The sequence below is a fragment of the Astatotilapia calliptera genome, chromosome 23, assembly GCF_964374335.1.
Source record: "Astatotilapia calliptera chromosome 23, fAstCal68.1, whole genome shotgun sequence".
Taxonomy (NCBI): Eukaryota; Metazoa; Chordata; class Actinopteri; order Cichliformes; family Cichlidae; genus Astatotilapia; species Astatotilapia calliptera.
Window position 1 is genome coordinate 31,525,650 of NC_137443.1, and position 25,724 is coordinate 31,551,373.

At 37.7% G+C, this 25,724-nt stretch overlaps 1 protein-coding gene across 1 annotated transcript; it reads left to right on the forward strand.

The window, feature by feature from the left end:
* Window positions 1-1,056: 1,056 nt before the first annotated feature.
* On the forward strand, window positions 1,057-3,439 carry LOC145424488 (granzyme G-like). Its single transcript, XM_080297855.1, has 5 exons — window positions 1,057-1,192; window positions 1,297-1,456; window positions 1,641-1,773; window positions 2,558-2,785; window positions 2,881-3,439. Exons 1-5 carry the CDS (start codon window positions 1,138-1,140, stop codon window positions 3,037-3,039), a joined length of 735 nt encoding a protein of 244 aa, XP_080153981.1. The 5' UTR covers window positions 1,057-1,137; the 3' UTR covers window positions 3,040-3,439.
* Window positions 3,440-25,724: the final 22,285 nt, after the last annotated feature.

Consider the following 25,724-nt stretch of genomic DNA (forward strand, 5'->3'; position numbering starts at 1 on the left):
CTCCTTAAGTTGCCAAAAACCAAGCATAAATTTAGAGGTGACTGTGCTTTCCCTGTAGCTGCTTCAAAGTTGTGGAATGATCTGCCCTTACAGATTAGGCAGACTTCTTCTCTTTCTGAGTTTAAGACTCTTCTTAAAACATATTTATTTAGTAAAGCCTTTGGCACATTTTGAGAAGTTGACTCTATTTTTCTATTTTCAAATTTTTTTTTTACCACGTTTGATTTTATTTTCTGTTTATTCTATTTTTATACGTACAGCACTTTGTGAACCCTGGTTTATTTTAAAGTGCTTTATAAATAAAGGTGGTATTGAATATGCATATTAGCTGCCTAGCTGTCGAACTCGAATGCAGGTCTACTTTTTAGATGAGATAGTGAAGTTATCTAAAGTGAATGGAAGTTGCAACAGTTTAGTCCACAATCTTCACACAGTTGCTTCCTGTGGTGATGACGTGAAAACCTCAAACTTTAATCCCCAGCTCGTGGTGCAGCACCCGTGTTGTCCTCTCCACTTTCAACTCCTAGTGCAAAAGATGAAAATGTAAGAAGGTAACCCAAAGAGGACATCAGAATACTACACACATTTGCAACCCTGCTGACGATCATCTCAATAAATAATATTCAGTCCAGTTTTTCCAAATGACCTCTCTTTACTGATATGAGAATTTCTTTTTTTGCATAAAAAGTGAACAGGTAGAGGAATAACTTACTGATTAAAAGTCATGACTTTTGCAAAATCTGTAAAATATAGTGAGAAATTACTACTTAAGAATCTCGTCTCTCTCTGTTTTATATCTGTGGCCACACATTTTTACCACAGTCATAGTTTCCTGCTGTAAAGATACGAACACTTTATAAACTAACTATGCAAAACACATGTTTACATAGAATATGACAAATACACTACTTAGTTATAAAATTACACTTTGTATAAAAATTCATTTGTTGACTTCTGAAAATACAGCTTTCTGGAGGTTTTGAACATTTCTGGTTTAAAGCTAAATCATTTGCTTGTGCAAACTACTCAAAAAAACAACTTCCTGCTCTAACTGATATGAAGAAGCATTTAAAGACAGAAACTGACTGTGACTGATGCCACTGCTCTTTAGAAACTCAGTAGAATTGTGACCTCACCATGTCTGTCCACTTCCTGGCCTTACTCGTGCTTGTGCTGACTCTTGAAGAACAAGGTAGGTGTTTTTTTCTTTTTGTGTGGCTTGCATTTTATAGCATTTGACAGACAATGCATGATGATGGATCTATTTAACTGAGTATTTTTCTTTTTGTCTCCCAGTTTACTTGGGGAAGATCACTGGAGGCCATGAGGCTGTGCCACATAGCAGGCCATACATGGTGCTTTTGGAGAGGAACATGTCAGATGGTCAAAAAAAGTACTGCGGTGGCTTCCTCCTGAATGAGGATTTTGTGATGACTGCTGCCCACTGTCACGCCAAGTGAGTTTCATAAATGTATTTAATTATGAGGCCAAAAACTAGTTCATGGAGACCCTGACATAAATTCTTATCCATAATAAAATTAAGGCTCACGCAAAAACATTTGTAAATTTGTAAATAAATGTATCTATATGTACCACGATATCAGCAATTGTGGCTATTCAATTGTTTTTTACCATTTCAGGTCTTACATAGTCGTAGTCGGACTTCACAATGTTCGTTCAAGTAAAGAAACACAACGCATATCTGTGGAAGAAACATTTCCACATGAACAGTTCAACCCAATTTCCTTTGTGAATGATGTAATGCTTCTAAAGGTAAGAATGTCATCACACAGAAAATATATTTGTTCCCATTTGCATTTTTCTTTTATTACAATATCTTTTTTAAATTTACTTCATTCATTTGTATTACAAAATGCTGTAAAAAAAATCTTATTTTGATATCTGTGTTAGGTAAGGCTGTGTGCAGGCAGGAATAGGACCCAAGGTGCAGACTCCGGAGACAGACGTGAACTCAAAAAAGGCTTTAATTTAATACTCAAAATATAACATAACTGAAAAAACTCAAAACAAACTTAAACTAGAGAAATGACAGAACACACAGCTACGAAAACAGTAGATCGTGACACAGACACAGCGAAACACTGGGCTTAAATACACAGAGGGAGCAATCAGGGAATGGGTAACAGGAGGGAAACACAGCTGGGACAAATCAGAACTGACGAGACCAAAGAAGCGTAAAGTGAACACACTGAGATAAGACACAGACCTTCAAAGTAAAACAGGAAACGCATAACACAGACTGAACAAAGACACAGGCTCATAAGCAGGCACTACAAAGGGAACAGAGACATGGGAACAGGGCAGACACAAACACTGACTGAACACGGGGATATAGGAACTTAAGATACACATAGACGCGAACTAGACAAGGGGATGCAGGTGATAGGGGAGACCGAGCAACTAAAGAAGACAGAGACCTAAGCCATAAGATAGAACTCAAAGAAACCAAAAACTAGACAGTATAAATAATATCATAAACTCAAAAAACCCTGGGTCGACGACCCAGGCATCCTAACAATCTGTTTTTTTCCTTAAGTTGAGCACCAAGGCAAACTTCAACAAAAATGTGAAACCTATTCCCCTGGCAAGTCGTGATAATGGTACTTTGCCAAAATCTTGTATACTCTCTGGCTGGGGGCGAACAGACAAAAATGGTACATATATGTCTCCCACACTCATGGAAACCAGTGTTACACTGATTGACAATAAAGAATGTACTATGGAAAACTTCTACTGCTCTCAGGGAGACACAGGTCCAGCTGAGGTACATACATTTCTTTAAATATCATGTGGACAATCAAACTTTATGGTAATAACTTCACTATTCACTTTAAGCATCGGGTGTGTATATACTTTCAGGGAGACTCTGGTGGTCCATTGGTGTGTGAAGATGGAAAGGCATTTGGGGTGGTGTCCAGTGCAGTCAGACCTCACTCAGGTGGCTCAGATATCTATAGATACTCGAAGATTCCTGACTCTAGAAACTGGATTTTTTTTCAACCATTGGAAATGCCATGATAAAGGTGTAATGCTTATGAAAGCAGGTTGTTTAAATTTCATCTTTTGCTTTTGCTGTTTGTGTTTGAAAATTGATTACTGCAATGCTAATGCTAAGTTTGGGCTTGCAGGCTTTGTACAGATCTAACTTTGATGTCTCCACAGCAAAAGCTTTGTCAGAAGAAATGAGAGTGTCAAAGTTTTTTATAAGGTTCTAAAAGGAATTTCTAAATTTGTATTTGCAACAACTCGTTCATTCCACACAGATTAAATATAACTCTAAATCTAAAATTAAACTGTAGCAGTGCATAAGGTGTAATTTCAATTGATAGTGTATTTGATTACATTTAAATTTGTTATATGTGCCATATTTTTTTCAAATAATAAATTCTGACTGTCTCTCGTTATATGTGTGCAGTTCTTTCAAATAAAAAGACAGCATTTCCTCCCTGTGAAAAATAGTGCCCTTATCTTGAATTCAGAGTTGCAACTGTCTTTCTACTTGCAAGCTTATTCAGTTTTGGAAGACCTGAAACCAGTAGAATTTCATTAATTCTATCTTGGAAAGAAAAGACCCCCTAGGGCAGCGGTCCCCAACCTTTTTTGCGCCACGGACCGGTTTATGCCCGACAATATTTTCACGGACCGGCCTTTAAGGTGTCGCGGATAAATACAACAAAATAAAACTAGTACCGGTACCGAAAAAAATAAGATTTATTCATAACACACGTGAAAAGACCCAGGAAAACCGAGTTAACGATAAAAACGATAACAAAATAACGCTGAAAACAGATAAAAACCCTGAAAACCAGACATTTCACACCTGAGCCTCAACTCTCGCGGCCTGGTACCAAACGACTCACGGACTGGTACCGGTCCGAGGCCCGGGGGTTGGGGACCGCTGCCCTAGGGGGTCCATTGTCCCTCTCAGGGGGTTACTCCCATGGGGTTTAACTCTGGGACTCTCCACCATTTGACCCTAGAACTGAAGAAGTTTCTCTGATGAGAGGTGAAATGTCTTCAAACAACTTAAAGAAGTCCAGACGCTTTTCTTTCCAAGCTCCTTGGACTACAGTGACCTGGATGACTGAGAACCTTCACAGACATTAATTCTATCCCCATCACAAAACAAATGTGGAAGTCTCTTTACAATTGACTCTTGTGGAGCAGGGAAATTATTTTACTGCTATTGTTAAATAATTATCAACAGTACCATTGCATTAAAAATATAAGCTGCAGCATGGATATTGCATTTAGAGGTTTAAGTGTGTGTCTCTTTCAGAAAGACTGAGTTGCAGGCTGACAGGAAGTTGCAGAGTTTGCAGAAGTGAAAGCAGACAGTTATTCTGAGGAGCAGGCTAGACGAGGCTATTTTAATTGCTAGGTTATTTAAAAGATTCTGTTATACTTTTATATTCTTGTATTAAGCTTTAGTAGAGGTTCTTGATTAAAACATTTATTTAAGTAGATGACATATCCATAGTTTCAGTTCGATTATTACATATACGAGAGTGGTTCCTGTCTCTCTGTCTGGTTAGAGGTCAGGAGCTAGTCGCGAGGTGAAACAGGGTGCAATTGTGGTTAGCACACAGACGCAGACATACACACACTTTTAGTTAGATTCATTTATGGGGGAAAGTTTAATGATGTTTTGCTGGGGTTGCAAAAAGCAGTTTGTCGCCGAACTGCTGTTGAGGTGTTAAGATGACAAGCGAGCATCCGGCAGTAACAGGATGTACCGGCTATGAAAACAACGGCAACGCTCTTTTAAACTATGTTAAAGGTCATTGTGGTTTTGATTTGACGTATGTATATATCCTGTCGGTGACGTATGAAGGGGCGTCAGTAAATCAAACCCTGATGCTATAAAAATCTGTGTATGTGTTGATTAAGTTGGAGATCACTTGCTGTCTGCGCACAGAGTGTTCTTCCCACACGTGTGTATTCATTAAAATCATGGTTTGACCAAGAGCTTCTGGACCATGGGTGGTTTGTACTCTCCTTCCTCAATTTTTGAACCTTAACATTTTGGGGGCTTCGTCCGGTAATTGAGGAGGGAGGATTGGAGGTGTAGATGGTGAAATTCGGTGGTCCGTTGTGGTCAGACAGGCAGGCGTGACCCGGCAACCAAACTGAGGGGACAGGCGCCTTTAAAAAGAGGTAGGCACAGGCCTGTTGATTTTATCCGAAGTGTGCTGAATTGGATGATAAAATTAAATGTCTATTCAGTAAAAGTTGCCGGTAAATGTCTGCTTTGATTTTGATGAGAATCTCATGACAGTACTGAGGATTTAAAAGCAGTTGGACTGCTGGTAATGATTGAATGCGATTGGACCGCTAAAAGCAGTTGGACTGCTCAATGATTTTAGTATGTTAGGGAATTTGGTTATTTTTTGGTTATAAGGTTTCACCTGCTTCAGTCTTACACTTTGTTGGGTGTTTTACTGTTGTTCCAAAGTATTATAAATTATCTTAGAACAGAACCGTGGGGGTTCTAGGAAGCGCAGTTCTCGGAGGTAACGCTCCCTCCCGGCCAAGGACGCTTGGCCCTGACCTATCGGCGAATAGGGTTAGTACGGTTGGCAACCGGGGAGAACTTGGGAACCTCCAAAATAGCTAGTGGTTGGAGCATTTGCTCCTAAATAACAGGTATCCCTTTAGAAATAAACAGTGATACTTCTAAAAACCGTGTATTCCCACACAGCATTTAACTTAGCTAGTTTAGGAAGATTTCACTTTTCTAATAGTTTCACAGGCTAGTAGTTTTTTAAATAGAGCACCACAAACAACATGTATCCCTTTAGAAATAAACTGTGATACTTCTAAAAGTACATATTCACACTAGAGCTGTATCAACCTCAATGTAGCTTTAATGCAACCAGTCTTATAATTATCTACTAGGCTGCAACAGTTAGACTCGCTGATTACACATAGATGATTTAACTACTTTAGGGGCATTTCACTTTTCTAAAGGTTTCACAGGCCAATAGTTTTAAATAGAGCACCGCAAACAACATGTATTTCTTTTAGAAATAAGCTGTGATACTTCTAAAAAACACATATTCACACACTCTGTAACAGTTAGGCTCCCAACAGTCTGCAAAAGAAGTCATGAAGCAAACAAAAGAGGCTCCTTATCAAGAGCATCCCAGCCCAAAGGTGTTTTCTCACAAACAGTTAATTCCCACACGCTGCAACAGTCATATTCCCACACTCTGTAACAGTTAGGCTCCCAACAGTCTGTAAAAAGGTATGAAGCAAACAAAAGATGCTCCTTATCAAGAGTATCCCAGCCCAAAGGTGTTTTCTCACAAACAGTTAATGGCTTTAATGCAACTAGTCTTATCATGTCAGAGGCCAGCAGAAACCATGACCAACAGAGTCTCCAAAGACTTTCCACCTTTCTTCCTTACATCACACTCTTTTATCTCTACATCTCAGAGGTCAACTGAAAGTAGCCCCACCTATATAAAAACACCCCATCAGACACACAGTATTTTCCTCAGAACTTCACAACTGCCGCAAGGTATATCGTTTTAACTTTTTATTTTTTCACTTGAATGTGCGTTGGAGCCGACTTTGCTACCCGCACAGAGCGTTTCTGGCAGTCGGGCGCTGCTTATACAATAGAGAAAAGCAACAATACAGAGTGTTTCTCTGCTCCAAGAAATCCGAGGGCCTTTCACAAGGTAAGCATGTCTGTTATACCCAGGGCATAAATGTCTGTATGTCAGTGCTAATTATTCAAAACCTGTTTAAAACGTGACACATATGTTGTCCGAAAACATTTCCTCTAAATTTGCAAAGTTACTGATTTAAAAAATATATATTTTCGAATTTTTAGTTGCATGTCAAACATATGATAGACTCTTGAGCATATTTATATAGCTAAATTCACAATGGTATAACCGTACTAAATAAAAGAGGCCCAAGCACCAATGCACTCTAATCCACTCCGCTAAACTGTATGTTGATAAGTACATGAAGCGTACCTCTACCTCTACAGCTGAAAACAGTTTGTATCCGCACTCTGAGGGTCTGCTGAATTGTTTTTAATACGGCACTTTTTGACGAACAGCAGATGATGAAATCCTCTTTATTGTAGAAACTGTCCCTAAGCTATTGTTGCTCATACTTACTGAGGTCCCTAGCTACTCCTCTTTTGTGCGTCCTATTAATGATCAATGATAATTGAAGAGGAACCCAGGCTCAGGACATTTTCATGACAAGTGACAGCGCAGACAACTACTAATGAGAGAACACGTTTTATCATCATAAAGACTGTGATATGAAGCATCGTTAAAGTGTCACTTCAGTAATGTTGACTCATGTTTTTAATAATGACTTTAAAACACTAAACTCTAATTTCTGTGGTTTATTTTAAGTTTACAGAATATAACGTGGTAAGACGACGAGTTTTACTTCTCACTGACCGTGTTATGTGTATCTATTTATCATGTATGCTACTTTGCTCTGTGGACTGTAAAATGTTTCATTGTGTTCATGAAATAAACCAGACTTTCACTGTCTGCATCTTTTACTGTTTTTCTGCTTTTGTTCACTCCAAGTTTGACAAACCTACAGATATCCAGAGTTAACTCACTAACAATGTGGAGCACTCTCAGTGTATTTAGCTGCTTTTTCCCTGAACACAACCAACTGAGAGAAACGCCTGTAGTCCTCACTTTGGTCATTTGAACGCTGAAGGAGATTTGTTCCATAGACACCTTATACTAGTGTTTCCTGCATTTAATCCATCACTACTATGTTCTATATAAATCCAGATTCCTTTTATAGTTTGCAGTGAAATTTGTTTAACCACTGCTTAATGGGACAGAAGTACAAGTCACTCTTTACTAACACATTTGTAGATGAGTTTATTGCTGAACAACACAGCTAGCAGTCTCACACTCTCTTTAGGTTTTTCAAGTTATGTGTGTAAGGGTTTAGTCTATCAAACCTTACCCTTTTCTCCCCAGTATCACAACAGTATGACTCCCAAAGTACGGCTCAGTAAACAACCAATGATTCTAAAGACAGAACAGAAATATACAGTTGGAAGATGAATGATTGCGTTTTTATGATGCGTAGTAAAACGACCCCTCTTCTTCTTCTCTGTGTTGTTGTTGTTCGTGTGTGTGTGTGTGTGTGTGTGTGTGTGTGTGTGTGTGTGTGTGTGTGTGTGTGTGTGTGTGTGTGTGTGTGTAACAGAGAGAGAGAGAGGGAGAGAGACCCACTTTAGTGCAGCATCTCATTTTTGGAAAAACATAATATATTCAGACTGGTTGACTGGCATAGACCCTCTGTGTGTCTCTCTCTCTGTGCATTTGTGTATACATATTTGATTTTATGTGTAATTGTTGGCTGTTCCTTCTTGTTTTTTAATTTATTTTTATTTCTTTATTTTTTTTTCACAGGTGAACAACAATTAGATTTGAGGGAACTTAACCATGTTCTGTTTTTTTTTCATCTTGTTATTTTACTTTTCCAATATTTCTACTTCAGTTATTGCTATTCTGCTCAATCATAGTATTTGTTCTAAATCATTGTTATTATGCTATATTGTAGTATTTCTGCTAAATCATACTATTTCTACTATATTATATTTTTCTTTCTAAATATAGCATTTCTGCTATATGATTGTATTTCTGCTATGTTATAATATTTGTGCAAAACCAGAGTATTTGTGCTAAAACATAGTATTTCTTCTAAATGTAGTATTTCTGGGTAATCATAGTATTTCTATATATTTGTGGCAGGTCCCCAGGGAGTCAATCCTCTGTGAGAACTGTAATATTCAAATTTACATATCAGGGCCTGCACGGCTTCCCAATCATATCTGAGGGCTGAGACATACAAATTGCATATTGAGGCCTCCATGGATTCCCAGCCAGCTGAGGGCAAGTCAAAGCAGTTTTTGCTTCACCTCTATTCAGTTATGGTCCATTACAAGTCAAATATCTTCAATAATTCCTATTTTAATGATAAATTGTCAACACTTGAAGATTCCCCCATCTCTTCTGAACAAAACGGTGTAAGAATTAAGAATGACCGTTCTAGCCCTTACGGTTAGGAAATTATGGTCATTTGTTTGAGGGGAATCCTTACTGGATAAGGTTTATATATATATAAATATATTGTCTTTAAAACATCTTTGCAGACTGTCCTGGACTGGTTGTTTTTTTTGTTTGTTTTTTTTAGGTCTGGTGAACTCTATCACCAGCTATTTGGTGTTGGTGTTCAGGAGAAGAGCCTTCTAATAATATTTATTCAACTTATAGAATTAAAGTTCTGGTAGTTTTTTTCTGTAGCAAATAAATATTGTATAAAATATTTAAAATTACCTACATTTTTGATGTTTACAATGCCCATTGTGTGTAATACTGGAATTTCCTACTACACATGAACGCCTCATCTTTTACCTGACTGCCGGACATCCGCCTTTCTGCACACTTCGTTGAGTCCGCTCTCGGTGAGTGCTGCGCCTCTGCTTCTCCTAAATGTCTATACTCTGTTTGCGCGATTTAACAAGTTCTTGTTAGTGATTTATAAAGCCAGCCGAGGTACAACTCATGTTAAAGTAACACAATGGTTGCTTTTTAGTGAAAAATTGTCATTTTTGTATGTAAAAGCAGTGTTTGATGAGCTAACGCTAACAACCCAATGCTAACGACTAGCATTCTTATGAGCCCAGTGTGAAATGAAGAGAATTCATTTGACGGTAAACCACGGTTATTGTGTTGTTTTATTAATTACATTTGGTGTGTTCGTGTTTGTCAGTCTGTTACATAAGGTGCAGTTAGTTCTCTTCACAAATCAGTTGGTTAAAACAGCTTCATTCTTTAGGCTGTAAGTTTTTAAGAACCGCCATCTTAGATTCAGTGTCAGCGGTCGGCAAGATCAAAGGAGCCATTTTACCGCCTCTGACCGAACGCGGGAGAAAAAGAGTCACGTTTGTCCAGGTCTTGTGGATTAATTAAGAGAAAGGAGGGGGGGAGAAACTGAGGATTAAACATAGGCTATGTCCACACGTACACGGGTATTTTTGAAAACTGAGACTTTCCGTTTTCGTTTTAAAAAACAATCCGTCCACACATAAATGCAGAAATGAAGGAAAACTCTGCTAGGAACATACCAAAGCAACAGATGGCGATATATTCCTAACCGTGTAGAAATGTTGGCCAATCAGAAGTCTAGAAGCCTCGGTGGGAAATGGCAAACAAAGATGGGGCATAAAAGCAGAACCGAGTCATATGTGTGGGGGGACAGTAACTGTGTGTGTATATGTAAGCATTTAAACACTGCAGAGAGAACAATTAACAGTAACCGTATTGTAGAAATGCATTTCACTGAAACAATAACGTGGCGCACAGTGTGACGTCAAAAAAGGCTCTCCGTGTCCCTGTTCACACATAAATGCAAAAACGGAGTTTTCGAAAATATCCTGGCAAGCGTTTTTAGTTTTTCAGTGACCGAAAACGCCGTTTAAGTGTGGACGAAAGGTGCAAACGGATAGAAAAAATCTCCATTTTCAAAAGTACCTGTGTACATGTGGACATAGCCCAAGAATAATAAGAACTCCTAATATGTAGACTTTAATTTTTAAGAACTGTTTAACAAAGGCTTGTTTGTGCCAACCTAAATCTGCAGCACAGTTTAAATTCTCACTTTGTGGAAAATTAATGAAATAAACAACAGCCCACCTTCACATAAATAAAATATGGCAGTATATTATTATTATTATTATTATTATTATTATTAATATGGTATATAGATATTTATTTTAAAATAACAGCATATTTAATGATACTATGTGCAGTTGGTAATATTTTAGGAAGTAGAATTTGAATGCAGACCACCTCAAATATTAAAGCCTTAAAAATATATCGTGCAGTTTTTCATGTATGAGTGTTATTGCAATCTTAAATGAGATGTAGACCAAAGAAAACAGAGGAGAGTTGTTGTTTGTATTCCAGCTGTAGTAAACAAAGAAGTTTAGTGAATCTTTTTGACAACAGAGTGATGCAGTATTGATGCTGATTTGAGTTTTCTGATCCTGTAGTTTTGCTCTTTGTCTTTTGTTACACAGAGTGAAATAGAAGCTTGGTTTTGCCTTTGCTGGTAAGTAAACAGTGATTGTAACTGAAGCAATATGAAATTGGGATTGTGTAACATTTTTAGCAATTTACATACAATAGTTTGGCTTTTTGTGATATCTTGCCATTTGCTCATGGGCAAAAACACATTTAGGATTTATAAGCAGTAAAGCCCCCCCACTAGATCTCTGAGTGTCCCTAAAAATGTCCCTGAAGTTTAATAGGCCATTTATGTCTAATTTTAATTTTAAAGGCTTATCAAAGCATTTCTGTAGTAATTATTGTTTTTATTACACATGTTAAGGCCATTTGAGACTCTGCAATTAAATTTTGCCCTCTTTAGACTAAAGTGAGTTCATTTTGTCTGAGGTACAGTGCTGGGAAAAGTCTTTCTTCCTTGCAGATTTATTTTGTTCATGCTTTTTTCACATGTTTCAAATCATCTAACAGGGATGATATGAATAAATACAAAAAAGCATTTTAAAGTGATGATTTCAAGTATGAAGCAGAGAAAACCAAACCAGAGCTATCTGTTCTAATGTGAGAACATGCTGGTCTCCAATACCCAGCTGTGGAAGCCCTGATACGAAGAACTACCATCAAGCATTTATAGTATCAAGTATTATTTGTGATTGTTGCACGCTTTGAAACTGTGATGTTATCATTTGATCAAGTGTGCAGTGCGAGCAAATCATTGCTTGTGGTATCTGCTGTGTTATGTAATAGCACCAAAGTATTAGAGCTTTACGTTAATGAGGAATTTCTGTGGAATTGCAGATGGATAAAACGACACATCACCTTAATAAAGACAGAAATCTTTAATAAGGTGCAGAAAGAGAAGGTGGGGTGTTTATAGTAAAGCTGTTGTAAACAAAGAATTTAACTGATTTTTTTTTCCACTACAGATTGTGATGCAGTATTGACTCTGATGCTGATTTCAGTTGTCTGATTCTGTATTTTTGTTCTTTTTGTTACAGAGTGAAACAGAACTTCGGTTTTGCCTTTGCTGGTAAGTAAGCAGCAATTGTAACTGCAGTAATATGACATTGTCACTGTGTAACATGTTTAGCAACTTACCTAACGTAGTTTGGTTTTTGTGACATTACCATTTATTGATGAACGCATTTTAGGTGAGTTAGTGTAAGTGGTAGCTTAAACACTTAAGAGCACCACAGTTGTTGCTTTATATCTTCACTCATATTCTGCTTATGTATTACATTAAAGTCAGACCACTATAGAAGTATTTTTGCCTGAGTGAACAGAAGTGGTAGGTTAAACATTTAAGCAATAATAAAAAACTAAGAGAACCAGAGTTGTGAGTAGGCAATGTTGTGTATGTTAAAGCCTGTGTGTAATTTATATACACTAAGTTTAAATCAGTTTCTTAATAATTTGCTTGATACAATGTGTTTGAAAATTTTATATAAAAGGGAAATATTGCAAAATACAAAAAGATTCCTGCCAACAGGTACAATGGAAGGACTCTTTATTATAATTTTTGTAATTGCAAAATGGTGTGCCACTGTTGTTACTATAACATGTCAGAATTTACATGTATTTTAGGATTTACATATTCAGATCAGAACTAAAACCTGGTGAGGTTTTCTGTTGATTCTAACAGTTGTGGTTTTTCACACTTTATTAAGCACTGACTTGTGATAGAAAATGATGGAGCTAAAAAGCCATAATCTGTACCAACAAATATTGGTGCCTCTTCTTTGCACTTCTGTAGTATGCATGCCTTTATTACACATGTTATCGTCATGTGAGACTCTGTAACTAAAGTTTGTCCTCTTTAGACTACAGTGAGTTCATAAAGGCTTGAAGAAATTGAGGATCTTACTAGTTATTTCATGTCACAGTAAATTGGATTGTGTGTGAAGAGGTTCAACAGTGTAAGTCATTAAACAGTGATCTGATGTGTTGTTTCCTTTCTCTAGGATACTGATCTGATCGTCGCAAGTCTGGTAAGTAAAGGTTTTGTCTGAGGTACAGTGCTGAGAAAGGTCTTTCTTCTTTGCAGATTTATTTTGTTTATGCTTTTTTCACATGTTTCAAATCATCTAACAGGGATGATATGAATAAATACAAAAAAGCATTTTAAAGTGATGATTTCAAGTATGAAGCAGAGAAAACCAAACCAGAGCTATCTGTTCTAATGTGAGAACATGCTGGTCTCCAATACCCAGCTGTGGAAGCCCTGATACGAAGAACTACCATCAAGCATTTATAGTATCAAGTATTATTTGTGATTGTTGCACGCTTTGAAACTGTGATGTTATCATTTGATCAAGTGTGCAGTGCGAGCAAATCATTGCTTGTGGTATCTGCTGTGTTATGTAATAGCACCAAAGTATTAGAGCTTTACGTTAATGAGGAATTTCTGTGGAATTGCAGATGGATAAAACGACACATCACCTTAATAAAGACAGAAATCTTTAATAAGGTGCAGAAAGAGAAGGTGGGGTGTTTATAGTAAAGCTGTTGTAAACAAAGAATTTAACTGATTTTTTTTTCCACTACAGATTGTGATGCAGTATTGACTCTGATGCTGATTTCAGTTGTCTGATTCTGTATTTTTGTTCTTTTTGTTACAGAGTGAAACAGAACTTCGGTTTTGCCTTTGCTGGTAAGTAAGCAGCAATTGTAACTGCAGTAATATGACATTGTCACTGTGTAACATGTTTAGCAACTTACCTAACGTACTTTGGTTTTTGTGACATTACCATTTATTGATGAACGCATTTTAGGTGAGTTAGTGTAAGTGGTAGCTTAAACACTTAAGAGCACCACAGTTGTTGCTTTATATCTTCACTCATATTCTGCTTATGTATTACATTAAAGTCAGACCACTATAGAAGTATTTTTGCCTGAGTGAACAGAAGTGGTAGGTTAAACATTTAAGCAATAATAAAAAACTAAGAGAACCAGAGTTGTGAGTAGGCAATGTTGTGTATGTTAAAGCCTGTGTGTAATTTATATACACTAAGTTTAAATCAGTTTCTTAATAATTTGCTTGATACAATGTGTTTGAAAATTTTATATAAAAGGGAAATATTGCAAAATACAAAAAGATTCCTGCCAACAGGTACAATGGAAGGACTCTTTATTATAATTTTTGTAATTGCAAAATGGTGTGCCACTGTTGTTACTATAACATGTCAGAATTTACATGTATTTTAGGATTTACATATTCAGATCAGAACTAAAACCTGGTGAGGTTTTCTGTTGATTCTAACAGTTGTGGTTTTTCACACTTTATTAAGCACTGACTTGTGATAGAAAATGATGGAGCTAAAAAGCCATAATCTGTACCAACAAATATTGGTGCCTCTTCTTTGCACTTCTGTAGTATGCATGCCTTTATTACACATGTTATCGTCATGTGAGACTCTGTAACTAAAGTTTGTCCTCTTTAGACTACAGTGAGTTCATAAAGGCTTGAAGAAATTGAGGATCTTACTAGTTATTTCATGTCACAGTAAATTGGATTGTGTGTGAAGAGGTTCAACAGTGTAAGTCATTAAACAGTGATCTGATGTGTTGTTTCCTTTCTCTAGGATACTGATCTGATCGTCGCAAGTCTGGTAAGTAAAGGTTTTGTCTGAGGTACAGTGCTGAGAAAGGTCTTTCTTCTTTGCAGATTTATTTTGTTTATGCTTTTTTCACATGTTTCAAATCATCTAACAGGGATGATATGAATAAATACAAAAAAGCATTTTAAAGTGATGATTTCAAGTATGAAGCAGAGAAAACCAAACCAGAGCTATCTGTTCTAATGTGAGAACATGCTGGTCTCCAATACCCAGCTGTGGAAGCCCTGATACGAAGAACTACCATCAAGCATTTATAGTATCAAGTATTATTTGTGATTGTTGCACGCTTTGAAACTGTGATGTTATCATTTGATCAAGTGTGCAGTGCGAGCAAATCATTGCTTGTGGTATCTGCTGTGTTATGTAATAGCACCAAAGTATTAGAGCTTTACGTTAATGAGGAATTTCTGTGGAATTGCAGATGGATAAAACGACACATCACCTTAATAAAGACAGAAATCTTTAATAAGGTGCAGAAAGAGAAGGTGGGGTGTTTATAGTAAAGCTGTTGTAAACAAAGAATTTAACTGATTTTTTTTTCCACTACAGATTGTGATGCAGTATTGACTCTGATGCTGATTTCAGTTGTCTGATTCTGTATTTTTGTTCTTTTTGTTACAGAGTGAAACAGAACTTCGGTTTTGCCTTTGCTGGTAAGTAAGCAGCAATTGTAACTGCAGTAATATGACATTGTCACTGTGTAACATGTTTAGCAACTTACCTAACGTACTTTGGTTTTTGTGACATTACCATTTATTGATGAACGCATTTTAGGTGAGTTAGTGTAAGTGGTAGCTTAAACACTTAAGAGCACCACAGTTGTTGCTTTATATCTTCACTCATATTCTGCTTATGTATTACATTAAAGTCAGACCACTATAGAAGTATTTTTGCCTGAGTGAACAGAAGTGGTAGGTTAAACATTTAAGCAATAATAAAAAACTAAGAGAACCAGAGTTGTGAGTAGGCAATGTTGTGTATGTTAAAGCCTGTGTGTAATTTATATACACTAAGTTTAAATCAGTTTCTTAATAATTTGCTTGATACAATGTGTTTGAAAATTTTATATAAAAGGGAAATATTGCAAAATACAAAAAGATTCCTGCCAACAGGTACAATGGAAGGACTCTTTATTATAATTTTTGTAATTGCAAAATGGTGTGCCACTGTTGTTACTATAACATGTCAGAATTTACATGTATTTTAGGATTTACATATTCAGATCAGAACTAAAACCTGGTGAGGTTTTCTGTTGATTCTAACAGTTGTGGTTTTTCACACTTTATTAAGCACTGACTTGTGATAGAAAATGATGGAGCTAAAAAGCCATAATCTGTACCAACAAATATTGGTGCCTCTTCTTTGCACTTCTGTAGTATGCATGCCTTTATTACACATGTTATCGTCATGTGAGACTCTGTAACTAAAGTTTGTCCTCTTTAGACTACAGTGAGTTCATAAAGGCTTGAAGAAATTGAGGATCTTACTAGTTATTTCATGTCACAGTAAATTGGATTGTGTGTGAAGAGGTTCAACAGTGTAAGTCATTAAACAGTGATCTGATGTGTTGTTTCCTTTCTCTAGGATACTGATCTGATCGTCGCAAGTCTGGTAAGTAAAGGTTTTGTCTGCGGTACAGTGCTGAGAAAGGTCTTTCTTCTTTGCAGATTTATTTTGTTTATGCTTTTTTCACATGTTTCAAATCATCTAACAGGGATGATATGAATAAATACAAAAAAGCATTTTAAAGTGATGATTTCAAGTATGAAGCAGAGAAAACCAAACCAGAGCTATCTGTTCTAATGTGAGAACATGCTGGTCTCCAATACCCAGCTGTGGAAGCCCTGATACGAAGAACTACCATCAAGCATTTATAGTATCAAGTATTATTTGTGATTGTTGCACGCTTTGAAACTGTGATGTTATCATTTGATCAAGTGTGCAGTGCGAGCAAATCATTGCTTGTGGTATCTGCTGTGTTATGTAATAGCACCAAAGTATTAGAGCTTTACGTTAATGAGGAATTTCTGTGGAATTGCAGATGGATAAAACGACACATCACCTTAATAAAGACAGAAATCTTTAATAAGGTGCAGAAAGAGAAGGTGGGGTGTTTATAGTAAAGCTGTTGTAAACAAAGAATTTAACTGATTTTTTTTTCCACTACAGATTGTGATGCAGTATTGACTCTGATGCTGATTTCAGTTGTCTGATTCTGTATTTTTGTTCTTTTTGTTACAGAGTGAAACAGAACTTCGGTTTTGCCTTTGCTGGTAAGTAAGCAGCAATTGTAACTGCAGTAATATGACATTGTCACTGTGTAACATGTTTAGCAACTTACCTAACGTAGTTTGGTTTTTGTGACATTACCATTTATTGATGAACGCATTTTAGGTGAGTTGGTGTAAGTGGTAGCTTAAACACTTAAGAGCACCACAGTTGTTGCTTTATATCTTCACTCATATTCTGCTTATGTATTACATTAAAGTCAGACCACTATAGAAGTATTTTTGCCTGAGTGAACAGAAGTGGTAGGTTAAACATTTAAGCAATAATAAAAAACTAAGAGAACCAGAGTTGTGAGTAGGCAATGTTGTGTATGTTAAAGCCTGTGTGTAATTTATATACACTAAGTTTAAATCAGTTTCTTAATAATTTGCTTGATACAATGTGTTTGAAAATTTTATATAAAAGGGAAATATTGCAAAATACAAAAAGATTCCTGCCAACAGGTACAATGGAAGGACTCTTTATTATAATTTTTGTAATTGCAAAATGGTGTGCCACTGTTGTTACTATAACATGTCAGAATTTACATGTATTTTAGGATTTACATATTCAGATCAGAACTAAAACCTGGTGAGGTTTTCTGTTGATTCTAACAGTTGTGGTTTTTCACACTTTATTAAGCACTGACTTGTGATAGAAAATGATGGAGCTAAAAAGCCATAATCTGTACCAACAAATATTGGTGCCTCTTCTTTGCACTTCTGTAGTATGCATGCCTTTATTACACATGTTATCGTCATGTGAGACTCTGTAACTAAAGTTTGTCCTCTTTAGACTACAGTGAGTTCATAAAGGCTTGAAGAAATTGAGGATCTTACTAGTTATTTCATGTCACAGTAAATTGGATTGTGTGTGAAGAGGTTCAACAGTGTAAGTCATTAAACAGTGATCTGATGTGTTGTTTCCTTTCTCTAGGATACTGATCTGATCGTCGCAAGTCTGGTAAGTAAAGGTTTTGTCTGCGGTACAGTGCTGAGAAAGGTCTTTCTTCTTTGCAGATTTATTTTGTTTATGCTTTTTTCACATGTTTCAAATCATCTAACAAGGATGACCTGGATAAATACAAAAAGCAGTTTTAAAGTGATGATTTCATTTTTGAACCAGAACAACCTGGTCTAATGTAAAAACATGTTGGTCTCTAATACCCAGCTGTGGAAGCCCTGATAGCAACAATTACCATCAAGCATTTACAGTAACTGGTAATGACTGGTTTACATCACTGGTTGATTTTGGTCCACTATAATTTCAGAATTTTCTTAATTAGATCCAAACAGGACAGGCAAAAAAAGAAAAAAAAAGTCTTAATTAAGGCCCAATATAGGGTTTTTCAAGTCATACCAAGTACCACGGTGGTTAGCACTGTTGCCGCACAGCAAGAAGGTCCTGAGTTGAATTCCAACATCAGGCCGGGGTCTTTCTGTGTGGAGTTTGCATGTTCTCCCGGTGTTTGCGTGGGTTCCCTCCGGGTACTCCGGCTTCCTCCCACCGTCCAAAGACATGCAGCTTGTGGGGATAGGTTAATTGGATAATCCAAATTGTCACTAGGTGTGTATCTGCGAATGAATGTGAGTGCGAATGGTTGTCTGTCCCTGTGTGTTGGCCCTGCGACAGACTGGCGACCTGTCCAGGGTGTACCCTGCCTCTCGCCCTATGACAGCTGGGATAGGCTCCAGTGCCCCCTGAAAAGGATAAGCGGAAGCGAATGGATGGATGGATGGATGGATGGATAGGGTTTTCAAGTCATACCAAGTATCTTAATTTCATTAAAGTCCAGACTGATTCGTTTACACCAAGTGTTTTGTTTCATTCATTCAATTGGACTTGCTTGTGTGCTTCAGATCCTAAGTGTGATTAAACTTAAGCCCAGGACCTGATGAGTTGATGTAGGTCCTGAAGTAGTAAAGGAACTCTGGGACATCACAGTAACAGCACCTTGTTTGACTTTAATGCTGGTGTTTTTCTCTCACTATAGATGATTCAGTTTAGTGCAGTTAGTCAGCACAGCTCTTGGTTATCATCGAGATATTATTAGGCAACTTGTTTTTGCCTGTTCAGCTACAACATCTGGGAGGGTTTCTGTTTTCTGGGGTCTCCAGATCCTTAGAAATCTCTTTGTAAACCTTTACAGAACTATATGTGTTTGTTTCACATTAGAGCAGCTCACGACTAGCAGTTTAGGGACAATTAAATATTTACATAGGACAGGGGTCTCAAACTCCACTCTTCAAGGGCCGGTGTCCTGAAGCTTTTCCACGTGTCCCTGTTACAAAACACCTGAATAACATTTGTAGGTCATTAGTGAGAGTATAGAATTTGACTGTGTTGAAGTGGCATCCCCGAAGACTACTCAAATTTAAGTAATTTAAGTGTTTGGAAAAATGTACTTCTAAAAGTACTGTCATTGCATCATGTCCATTCACTCATGAGCTGCTATAACATGAATCAAATGGCTGAATTACCACCTCAGCATGCAGTCACGTTCTGTAGAGTTTTGCTAATGACCTACTAATGTTATTCAGGTGTGTTGTAACAGGGACACATAGAAAAGTTTCTGGACACCAGGCCTTAACGACCAGAGTTTGAGACCACTGGTGATAGGGCATTGTGGATTTCAAAAGCTTCTTCCCTTAAATCAATGCCTAAAAACTGCTTTTTGTAATTTGTCATAATGACTTGCAAAATATAGGTGGGATGAAAACATAAACATAAGACATTTTATAGTGGCCTGATATTTTTATCAAGGCTGTTTTTTGAAAATAATCCTGCCCTAATTTACAAAAGATGAACTGTTTGAAAGTCATGTTTGTTTGTTTGTTTGTTTGTTTAAGAAATGTGGGAATCTCCAGCAAAGATCTTACATGCAACAGCTGAGATACAGCACTCACTTCTGTTCTTTTTATCATTAAATGATCTACAAAGAAATTATCATCATACTAAATTTTGCTAATTAGGCCTTTATATTTTATGTCAAATTACGGTCAACCTCCTGGCAGGGAAACACAGGAAGGGCTAACCAGTTAACAGAGACTGGACTTTAATAAGAGCTAAGGGATTGTCCACAGATAAGAAGAAGAGGAGAAATCTAAAATTCAGAAATGGGTTTCTCATGCAGGTAAACTGGGTTGTAGAATACACAGGACTACACTTTCAGCTTATGCTAATGAGGACGCTGAGCTATATACAGTTTTTCCCAGATTTGCTCTTTGGTTAGTTTGGGATGCCAGACACATGAAGGAAGGCTAGCAGTTACACGTTACATCTGCACTGAATTAGGGTGGACTGGCCAAATACACTCACACACTTTGCTAAGAAAGCAAAAAATGGTCACTGCTGTGCTGCTCCTTGACTCAGAGAACAGATGCAGTGTTTGTGCCTTGGCCTTTTTCCAGGACTTTTCGTCATAACAGTTTAACAGTGTGCTGGAACCATGTGCAACAGTCTCACAGAAAGGTCTGCTATATTTTCTTTAAAACGTCTCTTGCAAACATGACATGTGTAAAGGCAAGCTGTTAGTACAATTATCCCCATACGACCTAGTCTTTCCTCCATGACATTGCATACATTTTATGCATGCCTACTCGCTGGTTGTTGACGTGTTGCTATGCTGTAGAGTAAAACTCGAGTAATTCAGTTATAATCCAGTGTTGTGGAAGGGAACACTATAACAGCTAAATCCCTTTAGTGCACAGGTCTAATTGCATTATCTGCAATACAAGAGTTATTGCTCACACCAGCTGATGCTCTGCACATTTGGGCTTGGCTCTCTCGCTTTCTCTGATCTGTCTGTACCGCTTTCCAGTGTATAAACACAGGTTAGTGTTCACAGCTTCTAGTGCAATTTTCCCCCACTTGTTACTGCTTATACATCACACTATAACATTCATGTTTGAAAACTGGGGAGGAACCACAAGTCCTACTTTTGTGTCTGATTGTTCTTTTGGCAATTACTTTTAACTATGACAATTTCTTATCCGTTTCCCTGCTTAATGTTAATCTCATTGAGCTGCATTAGCATCTTACCCCCGGATCTCCATTGCTGCTCTCCATATATCTGTCACCTCGGCACCATATATTTTACAAATCGAGCAGCGAATTTTACCTTCCAGTTCAGTTGAGTCTTGTTTCACGTTAGTAATGTTGCTGTTACCTGGATCCTGAGGATTCAAGTTGAGTTTCTTTTCACTGGGACACCCTTTTTCCTTTGCTCTTTTCCTTTGACTTTTTTTTTCTTGGAGCAGTTCCCACATCAGTTGATTTAGCTAGTTGCCTGTGCCTGTTTGCATGCCTTCCAGTTCAGATTTTTTTTTAAGAAAGTGTAATGGAAGAAAATCTGAATTCATAAAACAGCAGTGGACTGGTGCAAACCATGACTCTAGTTAGTCAGTCATTGTAAAAAATACCCATAAAATGCCTAAAATTCAGTAGCACAAGAGAACAGATTCTGGGTTTGAAAAGTGAAACCGATGGAAAAAGTGCCTCAAGCCTTTAATTCCTATACTGACCAGCAGGTGGCGAGCACTCTGGTTGTTTAAAAAAATATAGTAACAAAAATGTATGGTTTCATTTGGTAATTTCAAGTCATATTGAATTTAACATAATGTTATTTTGTAAATTATGATCCCACTAGACTCAAAAACGATAATAGAGTGGGCTTTACTGTGGGATTGACATTGAAAGCTAGCCTGTGAGCTTGTAGCCTCAGTTCCAAGAGATGTCCTCTATAATGCAGGCCTTTTACATTTTCTTTTTAATTATTTATAATCTGCAGTAGGGCTGCACGATATTAGGAAAATCTGCGATGTGCGATAACTGTGATCAATACTGCGATAACGATATGACTTGCGATAAAATAAATAGCAAAAACAAAACAAAAAATGAATAAATAATTTCCATTTTACTACAACAGTTTTATTTAATGAAAGCTGCTGTATTAGCAGTGTAACAACAAAATGCACTTTAACATTGAAACATTGCCCCCATAAAAAAATTTCTGAGGCTTGAATTCTGAAAGACATCCTTCCCGGTCTCTAGAATTAGATTTAAATAAACTTAACTTAAATTATACTGCAAATTATCTCAATGCAGTTGTTCATCATTTTACCACTCACCAAGTAGTTATGATGTAAGTCAAAACTGGAGAGGAAACTTTACTGTAGTGCTTGCGTAGTTTTCAGCTTGGCTCAGTTCAAACATGACAGTCCAGCGGCATGTTTCGTACATTTGTGGAATGGCGACATGGGAAAAGTAGTTTCGTAAGGGGATGCGGTATATCCGGTCCACTTTATGTATCAGACTGGTGAAGCCCTCTCTGCTAACTGTATTTATAGGCACCATGTCTTTGTCAAAAAATGTGTAATGGTCTCTGTTATTTCTTTGTGCCGCTTCAACGTTTTCTCATAAGTTGTTCCACTTGAAAAACTCTGATACAGAGACGGCTGTTGGACTGCGGTGCTCTTTGTCTTAACATTAGCAACCTTTGTTTGGCTAGCCCTGTCTTTCTGGAACTATTCAAACAGTTCTCTGTGGTTATATTGAAGATGATGGTGGAGATTAGTCGTGTTTCCTCTGGTGGTTGCCACGAGTGTTCGGCAAGTTTTGCAGAGTACCTGTGTTTGGAGAACATCGTCTTTATCAAATCCAAAGTACCTCCAAATAAGCGAGGTACTTTTTTTTTTTAGGCATGAGTTCATAGTCAGTGGCGTTCTCGTCATGCGTCTCGCTCTCAGCCTTTACAAATCTGATTCGTTGCTGCAGCATTGTTCGCTCCCCACCTGCGTAGGAGGCGGGCCTCTAATCCATTTGATTGGTTAATGCCGTGAAGAGCTCTATTCGACTGGTCAAATGTGTAAAGGGGTTTCTTTGATTGGTAAATTCTTTAAAGCACGTGTGTAAACATTTTAAGGTACCCAGTTATCGCAGTTTATGTCGTCTTTTGCGATGAGCCCATCGCGGAGGCTGATATCGCGATGACAATAGATTTTCGATTTATTGTGCAGGCCTAATCTGCAGTGGTGCTTTATTCACCAGAAATTATTATTTAAGTTTTGTTTTGGGGTAGCAATAACAACTACTACAAGTATTAACAACCTAATGCGGTCTAATGGGGTTATGAAACAGCTGCCTGGTGTAACTTGTGCTTTCTCAGTGCTCATACTGTAATTATTTATACAGTGTCTGCAAACCTAAATATTTCTTTCACCACACCACTTATCTACTATTTTAGCTGAAATTTAGCAGCTGGGTGGTATTAAATTGTCCCTAAGTAACACTCTTAGTGCTTTTGGTGTTGAAAAATTAATGTCCCTCAAATGTCTTGTGGCCTGCAAACTATCTCTTTTGCTTTTTGGGGGCTGAAGTGGGACTTTGCTGCTGTTGGTAATCATGGATTATAAATGTTTAAAGAGGCTAAGAGTCATTAGCCATCTGCGTATTCTTAAAGTAGCGACCTTGTGTTACAGCAACACGACAGTGGCTGCTGTTGCTGTATAATCACTTCTATAAACTTTCACTGCAGATGTTGAACAATTGAAGTCTTGTAATGAAAAAAAGACGACTTGATTTGACCAAAATAAATCCTGTGTTGTAGATGGCTGTTCTCTTGGCTGTCTGGCAGTTGAGCTTGAAATCGGGACAGCGCTTTTTCCACAGCAACATTCATCCAGAGATGTACACTTCCCATCCTGCCAGGGAGGGTTAAAAGCAATAGAGATGAGAATGATTTTTGTGTGTGTGTGTGTGTGTGTGTGTGAGTGTGAGAGAGAGACTTTTTTTTTTTTTTTTTTTATATAGCATTCATGTGGTTGAAGCTCTTTAGCTCGCCATATGTTCCTGTTAGAAGCTTCTTGTGCTCTCCAGGGTGATGTTTGGTCAGGGTTGATGGTGCTTCTTTATGAAAGTCTCCTGCAGAAACAACAGCACTGTCTCCATGGATTCGCACCGGATATTAGCCCCCACCCCCAGTTTAAGACAGTCTTATGCACACTCTTGCATCTAGCTTCCAACAGCTTGTTTCTGGGAGATGAACTAAGTGGGTGCATTATAAAATAAATGAACATTTTTCTATACTTGAAATCATTTAACGCTACTCTAGTAGAATTTAAAAAAAAATACAAATATGGAAGTAGAAATTGGAATAAGAGTGCCTCCTTTCACCAGGCATGAGGGGGAGATTGAAATCACAAATTGGTGGTAAAGGAAGTACCCCTAATGTGTGTCGCGGGTTTGTTTTCTGCTTTAAAACCATGCCAGGATTGCTTCAGAGGTACTGCGTTTCCTCTGCATCAGGTCCTTTATTTTGAAAGTTGACTGCACGCCTCTCCTGCGTTTGTCTTCCTCTCGGCCTTGTCTTCTTTAAATCTTCTTTAAGTTGTTTTTAAAACTCTCTTCAGAACTGAGAGCTACTTCTGTGTTTGCTCAAATCACGAATGTTATCCTGAGTGGGCACGATCAGCTGTAGTGGACAAATGAATGAAGTTTATTGTTATATTCAGTGAAAAGCTCCATCAAAAAAAAGAAAGCTGACAAAGCATCCATTGCTAAGGTCCGTTGACCATATTATTATTTTATCTATGCATTTTTTAAAAAATGGTCCAGATTGATGAAATTATTTGGAAAATCTGAAATTTACATGGCTTTCAATGAGCCTCTTTCCAGTAGAGTTTTTATACTTGATTAGCATGTTGAATGACTTTTACTGTGTACAGAAGCGATTGCATAAGAGTGCTGATTTTGGACACTGCGCTACTGCTGAAGGGTTTTTATTGAGTCCTGGCCTCAGTGTACAAACAAGTGGTTACAATTGTCCCAGTTTGAGGGGGACAAGCATTTTATATTTACAATGTAATTATATCCACTTGTTTTTGTATGGCTTGAACCTGGTCTGTCATTTTAAAACAAAAATGTCAGAGTTTGCACTTTCATTTGCATTTTCATCACGAAACTCCCTGCCAGGCCTGGGTGGGCTCAAAAGCCCTGTTTCCCCCTGAAAGGAGGCCCAGTTCCAGTGCAGTGTGCAGGGGGCTGCAGCACCGCTCCTCCCCTTTCTCTGTCTCCCACAGGCTAGACCAGCAGAGTCGGAGAGCGATTGGCTCTGTGCTTCAGGCTGGGTGATTCTCTGCAGCAGGGCAATGTCACCCTGGCTCACCATCATGGTTCACTCTGTACTTTTACTCTCCACTAAGGCTTTAAACAGGTCATTAGTTTTTAACAAGACTGCAGAGCTCCAAACTCTGCTTTTTTAACCCCTCACTCTCTTGTATCTACTTGAGTCTTCATTGCAGGCTCTACTCTGTGTATTTTACACTATCAGTTTTTTCCAGTCTGTTACATAGCATTTGTGATTCTGATCACTCCAAAGGGAGCAGCATGATAAATGGTGGGGGTTGTCTGGACTGAAGCCTTCCTCATGGACACCCATCCTGAATAGAGAACATTGATGCTTCTCTATCCTCTATGCTGCTTCTCCCCCTTACTTGCTGTCCCTCTTTACTTGGATTGTCATTGCCTGAATGAGCCTTTCAGGACTCTGGTCTAGCAGGCTGAGATAAAAAAAAAAAAGTTCCTCTGCAAGATAAAGCGAGCAGGGCCCTGAGCCTTCTAAAGACGCTCTCTCCTCACAACCAGCCGCGGCCACACTATAAGTGTGAAAAGCACTTGTTGCTTTTCCTAATCTCGATAAACGGGTGAATATATGCGTAGTCCACAAGTTCTGTTTGATCAGGCTTTT